At 30.0% G+C, this 10,407-nt stretch overlaps 1 protein-coding gene across 2 annotated transcripts; it reads right to left on the reverse strand.

The window, feature by feature from the left end:
* Window positions 1-446: 446 nt before the first annotated feature.
* LOC108826831 (uncharacterized) lies at window positions 447-1,744 on the reverse strand. 2 transcript variants are annotated; one of them, XM_018600188.2, is made up of 3 exons: window positions 1,548-1,744; window positions 1,062-1,336; window positions 447-980 (listed from the first exon to the last, which is right to left on the reverse strand). In XM_018600188.2, exons 1-2 carry the CDS (start codon window positions 1,626-1,628, stop codon window positions 1,073-1,075), a joined length of 345 nt encoding a protein of 114 aa, XP_018455690.1. In that variant the 5' UTR covers window positions 1,629-1,744; the 3' UTR covers window positions 447-980; window positions 1,062-1,072. The 2 variants fall into 2 exon arrangements, with proteins under 2 accessions (XP_018455690.1, XP_018455682.1); XM_018600180.2 differs by having other exon boundaries at window positions 447-986; window positions 1,548-1,742.
* Window positions 1,745-10,407: the final 8,663 nt, after the last annotated feature.

The following is a 10,407-nucleotide window of genomic DNA, read 5'->3' on the forward strand; positions in this document are numbered from 1 at the left end:
TTAGGGTTTTAGTGGAAAATATGTATAGTTCCGATTTTGAGATATCTCATTTCTATTCTATACAATTTGTACTTTTTTAAAAGGCAACCACTAAGAAGCTGATATAATCAAAGTCATACCACCAACATTGACTAAATTCTTAACTAGACAGCTTTTTGATGTGTCATGTGTGAGGACAGAATTATAATGAACAGTTAGTAATTCCAGATCTTGCCGATTTAAAATGCTAAGAGAGAGGGGAGAGAGAATAAAATTAGACAAACATTTGATTCAAACATCTCTTATTACAATAACAGTGTCTCTTTGCACTTTAATTAAATAAATATATTCAAAGATAATGACAAGATGTTCTCTTGAAACTGAATATTTACTCAAAAATACCCTTTTCAGTCTATTTTAAACTCCAACGAGCACTTAAATCTTATCGGATCAGAACAGAGCACTACTTACTTAACTTTATCCATTTCTTAATAATCTTAACATATCACATCACAAAAGACTTAGCTTTAACAGGCAGCTTCAGCATCACTACCATCAACACCATCATCATCATATTAATCTTCCAGTTCCAATTGCCAACTTAACAAAACAAAACAAAACAAAACAAAAAGACCCTTCCCAAAATATGCTACAAGTACAATCCTGGTGATGAGATACTGGAGTAAACAGAAGAGGGAAAAAAAACAGATACATAAATTGATTGAAGAGAGGCAAAGAAAAACAAATCTAGCTTGAAGTGTGAACAAGATCCTCCAGGAAAGACCCAAATTTCTTTATCATAATGGCAAGGCAAAAAGAAGATAATAAATTAATGAGGATGATGATGTTGCTGAAGATAGTAGGTAATGAAATTTAATGAAAGCTGAATATAGAATTATGAACAAAAATATAAAAATAAAGAACCAAACCAAGAACACATACTCCTTATCTTCCCTTACACACTTTGCAGATGAAATCAAGGTGTTGATTTACTTTTTTCTCTGCACCTGAATTAGTTAAAAGTTAAAACCAAAACATCAAACAAGGAATTGAGATTGGGAAGAAACCAATAAGAAGCTTACAGTGAAAGATATCAGATGTGGCAACCAAAGCAATTGCAAGATTTGGGAGTGAAGGAGCAATAACCAAAGGGTCTATTTGGGATATTGCAGTTAATTGCAAAGCAACAAGGTGAAGGCAAGCAAAGTCCTTTAGCACCTCCACAACAAGTACAAACTGAGCATATCTGGAAACTCCCAAGCTTCCTTCTTGTCTCATTCATCACCATAAACTTCTCCTCCATTAATGGCACCATCCTCATCTCTCCTTCTTTAGATGGTGTTGTTAGCTCATTTGCCTAACAAATTCCACACAAACCCAATCAGAGCCCTGAACGCAAAATCTAGTACAATCGAGAAGAAGCTGAAAGAGCCATTTTCTAAAGTGAAAACAAAGCTCAAAACTTTCTAATCAGCTTCGGTTACCAAATCAAAGATTCAATTTTTTCAGATAAAATCAGAAATACCCATATGAAAAGAGGTCAAATTGAGGAATAAAATGACACTCACCTGGAGACTCGAAGTGAAGAAGATTGAAAAGCAGAGAAGCCACAAAAAAATATAGACCTTCGACTCTTCTAAAGCACTCATCTTTTTTTTTTCTCTGTGAAAGAAATGTGAGGTTTAGGGATTTTGTGAGTGACTTAATGCTCTCTCTTCTTTCACTTTCTTCTTCTTCGTCCTACTTCTCTTGAGCTACTTTTTTTAATTATTTGTTAAACATTTATTATTATTCGCAGAATAATGTTTTGTTTTCTGAGGGAATATGTGGGGTCCCTATTTATGATTCTTTATTTACCACTTCATTACCACACCATTATCGCATCAAAGTATTGAAAAACCTTGACAATGGTAGTAAAACATCTTATTTTGTTTTTTACGAAAAAAGAGTTAAACCCGGGTCACTATTGGAACCAGACCTAACCTCCGGGGAAATCGCAAGCCCGCGGATGGACTCTTTCTCCTGGGCATTCAAATGGGTCCTAAAGCATGGACCCATATCCGCGTTAGGTGAACAGAACAATGTGACTTAGTTTCGCATAGCAGGAGGATCGAACCTGAAACGTGTTAGCGTCCCAGGCCCGTCCACTGCCATTTGACCACAAGTCCCGTTCTAAAACATCTTATTCTTTCTTTATTTTCTTTGTTTCCAGAACATTGCAGTGAAGAAGATAGCACATAGAAAAGTGTATAACCCATACAGCTTCGTTAATTTAATACAATATCGTATTACTTCCATAAACATATAATTTTCAAGAGAAATGGTGTATTAAGTGGTCTTAAACAGCTTTAAAATTAAAGCATAAATGGTTTTCCACTACTATCTCAAATGCAACATTTGAGGTTGGTAGCCGTTGTTAGGGTTTTGTAATAATCACAAAAATGCTATAAATTGTTTTATATCGTTTTGAAACTCTTAAATTTAAAAGTTTGTTCCAACTATTGTTTGTAGTGAATGGGTTTTTTTATCAAGTGGCAGTGGACAGGCCTGAGACACTAATACGTTTCAGGTTCGATCATTCTGGTATACGAAACTAAGTCACATTATTATGTTCATCTAACACGGATATGTGTTCATGCTTTATGATCCATTTGAATGTCTTGGAGAAAGAGTTTATCTGTGGGTTTGCGACTCCCTTGGATGCAACCAGATTAAAAAAAGCTATCGTTTGTAGTTTCAGGAGGATAATCTTTTTTCTTAAGTAAATCAATATAAAAACAAATATGTTCAATTAAAAATTTAAATTGAAATAATAGAATACTATATATATATATATATATATTATAAAACTTTGAAACAAACATATTTTCTATAATTTTTTAAAATTCAATAATATAATTTTATGAATATATTACATATTTATTATAATATATAATTTTTAATTATATAAAATATAAATATTGTTCATTTAGTATTTAACCTTACTTCATTTTGTAGTTAACCAGTCATAAGTATCCCGCAAATGCACCATTTTAACCGTTGTATTAGTCATATAAATATTTTAAATTTTTTTAAAATCGTAATTATCCACATCCACAAATGCCCGCAACTATACCTGCAGCCTCTGCGATAACACCAGTCAGACCCTTAATGGCACTCACATACACTGATCTGGTTATACGAAGATGATCTTTGGCCAAAACAACTCCAATGCATAGCCAGGAGCATTATTTTAGTGACAAAATAACATTATTATTCGCAGAACAATGTTTTGTAGTATTTGAGTTGTAATAAAAATAATGTTTATAGTTCAAATATAATTATATTTACATATTAAATATTACACTGACATGTTATTTTAAAACATATCATAATTAATAATTAAAGTTACACAAACAAAAATATGAATATCTCAACTGGATGAATATTATTTTTATGTTTATATCATATTCATGTCATATTATATATGTTATTTATATTAATTTTATGCTTATATTATATCTATATCACGACTAGTTGTAATCAAATGTTATTTTAAAATATATCATACTATAATAAACATTACAATGTTTTATTTATATTTATATTTAGTTTCGAAAAAATGTTTTATTTATATTTATATAAATTATATGGTACGGCCTGACTGATCTGTCTTGGATAATTTGAAGGATGTATCGTCAGGTGACCTAGAGGCTATAAGCATGTTGATGATCGATGGTCTTCTCTTCATAAATGCTTAGCTACTCTCTTGATGCATAATAATTTGGTAGTGTCTGAAGTGTAAATCACGATAGATCACTTTATTGAATGTGGTAATCAATGTTCTTAAACCATATCCAATGTATTTCCCTATTTTTTCCTCTAAAAGGGAATATTCTTAAAAAAATCTTTTATTATTTTACAACTAATACCTTCTACTTATACATGTTGAAAATTCACCCAATCATTGTAATTTTTATTTTTCATAAATTACAATATCATTAAAATAAGCATTTTATTACAAAAAGCTATCATATATAATAAAATAAAATAAAATAGACATTATCTAACCATCAATATTACTATACTTGAACAATAAATTATTTGTTAATGCATTTCGAAATGAGAAATGAGTATTGATTAATATTTAGGTTGAGCTTTTTATTAATATGTTAAAGCTATGTAAAAAATTTAATAGTTAAATTTTAGTCTTAGTTTTAGTTGAATATATAACATTAAATATCATTTGTTAATTTTTTAAATTTTGAATAAATTAATAGTATTTTTTATTTGTGATTATCTATAATTGTGAAAATTTTAAAAACTTTTATGTAAACAAAAACTGATATTATATGTAAAAATAATTATATTTTCCCATAAACATGTATTTTAATTATAATCACAAAAAGTTAAAAGATCATTTTGCAAATAAAAAAGTATGCTTCTATTATAGAGAAATGATATTTTTCCCCTAGATATTTTAAGGGAAAAAATAGAGATGAGTTGTAGTAGATTTTACTCTATTATAAAGTATAGAGGCAAATATAGCATATGGTTGGAGAGGCTCTTAGACTGAACAAATGCTGATTTATGTTTTTGGTAATGTTTTAGATTATGGTAATAAATTATAAAACATCATTAAAGTAAATCTATTCAAATATGATATGTGAGTATTCTTATAGAACATTTCATCAAATATGTTGTATTTTTAAATATTTTTATAAAAACTGATATTTTTTGGAAAGTTTTCATTTTATAGAGAACATTTGTAGATTTGGGGCTTTGATTTTGAAATTATGATCACAAGAATTTTTGTTAATATATGATTATTTTTACAGATTTTTTTATCAAGAGGTTGTATTTTTAATTTTTTTTTAAATTACTATTTTTGAAAAGTTTTCATTTTAGAATTACGTACTTTAGATTTGGGATTGTGATTTTGAAATTAGGATAACAAGAAATTTTGTTGATATATAAGTACTCTTACAAAAAATTTCATCAAGAGGTTGTATTTTTATTTTTTTTCTAAAAACTGCTATTTGGTAAGTTTTCATTTTATAGATATAGATTTTATATTGTGATTTTTAAATTATGATTACCAATTTTTTGTTGATATATTAGTATTCTTAAAAAAAAATTCATCAATAGATTGTATTTTTAATTATATTTTAAAAAAACTGCAATTTGGAAAGTTTTTATTTTATAGAGAACTATTGTAGATTTTAGATTGTTATTCTGAAATTTGGATTTCATGAATTTTTATTGATATATGAGAATTCTTATAGAACTTTTTTGGGGAAATTTCACATATACACTTTTCTTGGTACCACAATTCAATTATACCACTAATCAGATGACATTTTCAAAAATACCACATTCATTAATAGGTAAAAGACTAAATTAGCCTTACCTTATTTTCTCTAACCATCGTCTTCTCTCTCATGAGTATCCGTCGGCGACGAGATCGAGTGTCTTATTTCTCACAATTAGCTCCTCGCGTAATCATCCGGCGATGAAATCGTCTCTCTCTCACGTAGCCAGCAACTCAATCACGTCTGTTCGGGAGAATTGAGATTCAAAGCCTCAAACATGTCAGCTCCTCTACAAGATTCCCAGTCTGTATATTTCTAATTGTGTATTTTTATTGTTTGTTTCAAGTAATTTTTTTTTATTTTGGTCTTTATGTTATAAGAAAATCAAAGAAAGTTGGTTTACACTTGTATTTGAACAGATCGATCTAAGAGAAAGAGTTTCTATAATGAACATTGAGTTTTTGAAAAATTATAACCCCTTATAAATCTGGGTTTCTAGTAATTTTTGGATTTGATTCCTTTTGTTCTCCAAAATCAAAGAAGGTTGATATAGGCTTGTCATTTGAATAGTTCTGGTTAAAAGAAAGTTTTTTTCCAATGGTGGACACTGCATTTTTAGAAATTATAACCCCTTATAAATCAAGGTCATATGTATTGGTATGTGTATGTTTGTGTATACTCTTCTTTGTATAAAGCTTTGTAAATTTGAAGTGCTTATGGATATGTCGCTTTATTTGTATGTTTGGGTAGGTGCTGTGTAAGAATACTATGGTATAGTGATGTCTTAAGTTACTAATAAATAAAAGAATCTTTGGTTGTATGCATATAGTTTTGGTTTATCAATAGATACCATTGTCAGGTTCTTGAAACTTAAAAGCTTACTTTTCTTTTGTTCCTTGGTTGATTTGTTATGATGACGAAGAACCTGCTTGTTGCGCTCATCACATATGTCAAACCTGAAAAGCTATGAGATGTAATGTCAGGATATGGATGCTAAGACTTTCTTCTATCTGCATCAATCCAGTTAATCAACGATCAAAATGTTGTAAGCTTTTCACACTTGCATTTCTTTTTTGTTAATGGTTTCTTTGCTACAGGTTCTTTGTGCTTCAAATGACGACCACTCAGTGGTGGAACCATTGTCACCACCTGCTGGAGCTAAACCAGGAGAGTTTGTTTCATTTTCAGGGCATATAATATAATGTAAATTGGTTTAACACCAAACCCCTTTTGATTGCTTTGGGTACATGCTTTGTAACATCACTTACTTAAGAACCCTTGTCTTAATATTTATATAGAGTCGAAGGAAAGCCAGAAGAACCCTTACTTTCTAAATGTTTATAACTAATTTATAAACCTTTATAAAATGATTTATAAATGATTATAACTGAATTCTAAACTCTAATAAATGATTTATAAATATTTATGAACTCTTATACATGATTTAGAAGTCTTTAAAATATTAATATAACCTTATAAAAATAACTTATAAACTTATAAAAATATTAATGTAACAAAAATGTGAACTCTCAATTAGGCACTCTCTAATGTCAGAAAGTCAAATACTACAAATCTAACCTCTGATCTCACAACAAGAATATCTTGAAACTGCTTTATAGCTTCCATAAGTTTTGTTTTCAAGTCATCACAAAATGTTTAAAATGTTTATAATGGTTTATAAGAATATATAAAGGGTTTAAAAAATCACTTACAGGTGTTTATAAATATTTTATACAGAATTTATAAGGGTTTATAAAGTTTATAAAGGGTTTATATAAGTTTATATAAGATTTGTAAGGATTTATAAAAGATTTTAATAGGTTTTGAAGAGTTTATAAAAAAATTATAAAGGTTTCTAAAACCGTATAAATATTTATATAACTATTTATAAAGGTTTATAAAACCATTCATGAACCATTTATAGAGCTTATAAAACCTTGTATCAACCATCTATAAAGTTTATAAAACACATATTAATATTTATATAGCTATTTATAAAGGTTTATAAAATTATTTAAAAGGTTTTATAAAACTATTTACAAGAACTTATAAGCTATTTATAAGAGTTTATACATTTATTTATAAGTATTCATAAACTAATTTACAAGGTCTATAAATATATTTATAAGCTTCTCTTGTAACTCAGAGTTCTGAAACCACTCAGTAGTGAGATGAACACCAAGGCAGTAAAGACTCTTGGGCACTTCCTCATAAGCAATCTGAGCATATTTAGCACTCTTCTCAGTAACAGAATTCATATGCCCTTCAAAAGATTGAATAGTAGCCTTGAGCCTCATGATCATGGTGGCGCTGTCGTAATGAAGCTGCTGAGCTTGGTAACGCAGCCATGTCGCGGATAATGGGTTCAGAGTCAAGAACCATCACAGGACGTCTGGAAGCAGTGGCATTGGAGAGAAGCAGCGGCATTGGAGAGAAGCAGCTGAGAGTTTCGGATCTGAGCGCTAAGGGTCGAAATACATTTACTGTTACTAATTAATTTCAAGCCATTTTGTTTGTCAGATACCTAGGCAATTGTATAAGAGCTTATAAGAGTTTATAAGAGCCATTTTATAAGAGTTTACAAAACCATTTATGAACCATTTATAAATTGTATAAGAGTTTGTAAAACCTTGTATCAATCATCTATAAAGTTTATAAAACGTATATAAATATTTATATAACTATTTATCAAAGTTTATAAAACTATTTAAAAGGGCTTATAAAACTATTTTACAAGAACTTATAAGCTATTTATAAGTGTTAATAAATTAATATACAAGGTTTAAAAATCTATTTATAAGAGTTTATTAATCACCAAATTAACAAACTTTCCACCATTTCTTTGCATATTAAAGAACATCATACTTTTACAGCTTCTTTTATAATACCTTATAAAAAGGTATGATAATATATTATAACGATTAGAGTTAATACATTTTATAACGATTTATATATTATTGGAGTATCAAACACATGGATGGTTGATCCATCTTCAAAACCCCCAAATGCAAGCTGTAGGCATGAGTTATTGAGTTTCATGTGCTTACCAAAAAATTGATCTTCTTTTTTTTAACACTGATGAATTTGTTCCATATATGAAACCAGAATCACAAGTGTGTCGACCATAATGGTCATGTGTTCAAGACTAAAACAAAGGGCAACAGAGCCAAATAGAAAAACAGAGTTCAAGATGGTGGAGATATCAGTAGACACCCACTAAAGAAGGAAAAGCTGTAGATAAAATAGAAACACCCATCACTTAATTGTATGCTTCATTCACAATCATCTGCAACAGCCAGTTGGGACCACCCCAAGCAGGTAGGAGTGATACCTATGATCAGATGTTACACTTGCAGCAATTTCCTGAGAAATAATATTTTCCCTTTGCTCACAGTGATGAAAGCTCCAGTCCTATAATGCACTAAGATGCAAGTTAATGTCATTTGTAAAACGACACATCTCAGCGAAATCATAGGTAGCAATGAGTACGTCTCTTGCCAACACGCATGAGGATTCAAAAATGATCTTCTCTTGGCGTTAAATAAATGAATACATGTCAGAAAAGAGCACAAAGATCAAAATGAAGTCATGACACAATTAGCACAACATATCAATCTAGTTCCAACCAAGTCTCTAGCAACCACAATGTAAGCATCCACTAGTGTCTTGACAATGCAGCTGAAATTTCTATTCATAAGCAATCTGAATACTGGCAGTGCTTCAAGAAGGCATGAGCAACAAAGAGAAGCCATTGATGAGACTAACTCCCTCATAAATAAAGACGGGGATGAATCTGCAAATGGGATACGTAATATTACAAAATTCACGAAGTGCTCTAGAAATTTACATAGTCCCACCATCCCAATCGCCGAGTACGCATCACAAAGGGTGATACTTGGGGACGAAGCTCCGCTGCGTCTCCACTCTGCATGAAAGAATCTGCAAAGCAACAACAACGAGGAGAAGAAGCATCAAAATAATGTTAATAAAATCAACAATGTCGGCCATTACTAAATAATCAATGAATATATTTTTTTCTTAATCTTGCTATGATCAGGAACGGTTATGTGTATCACATAGCCTTACAAACGAATGATTCTCAGTCAAATTAAAATTCCAATCCCCACCTTTCTGTTCGTAACTGATACGAATCAAAAACCCAAAGCTTTTCACAAAGACTGAAATCAATTTAGAGTCGCATCCTTTAAGTGCGGATTGGAGCTCGAGCAAACCCTAGGAGAGGTCCAGAAACGGCATAGCTCATGAACGGATTGATTCGGAAAACCATTTGAGGTTGACTTGTCCGGAGCAGATTCTGTGAACGGCGGCTCTGTTGATGGGTTTGATCAACGGAGACGAATCTCCTTGCATTTACATAACCTCGAAACAATATCGATCAAACCTTCTTCAAAATCGTCTCACAGTAATCTGGGAAGAACGTAAGCTTGGCTGATGGATTGAGAAGATGACGGTTCTCACCAGAGTAGTCCAATCACGCCGGAAATTTTGAGCGGACACAGTGAAGAAATATCTAGGAGAATAGAGAATAGGTTTATTAGTTAGGGGTACAATAGTATATTGATCATTAAAAATCTGATGGTATAGTTGGTTAGTGTAAATTTGAAAAGTGGTATCATGAAAGTGGTATTTTTGGCAATTTCTCAACTTTTTTATCAATATGTTGTATTTTTAATTTTTTTTTAAATTGTTTTTGCTATTTTCAGAAAATTTTCATTTTATAGAGTACAATTGTAGATTTGGGGTTGTGATTTTGAAATCAGAATAACAAGAATTTTGTTGATAGATAAGTATTCTTACAAAAAAATTTCATCAACCGGTTGTATTTTCAAACATTTTTTTTTTAAAACTGCTATTTTGGTAAGTTGTCATATTATAGATATAGATTTTATATTATGATTTTGAAATTACAGTTACAAATTTTTTTTGTTGATATATTATTATTCTTAAAATAGGTTGTATTTTTAAATATTTTTTTAAAAACTGCTATTTTTGAAAAGTTTTTATTTTATAGAGAACTATTGTAGATTTAGATTGTGATTTTGAAATTAGGATTTCATGAATTTTTGTTGATATATGAGAATTCTTATAGAATTTTTTTATCAATATGTTGTATTTT

This window comes from Raphanus sativus, chromosome 2 (assembly GCF_000801105.2).
Source record: "Raphanus sativus cultivar WK10039 chromosome 2, ASM80110v3, whole genome shotgun sequence".
NCBI lineage: Eukaryota > Viridiplantae > Streptophyta > Magnoliopsida > Brassicales > Brassicaceae > Raphanus > Raphanus sativus.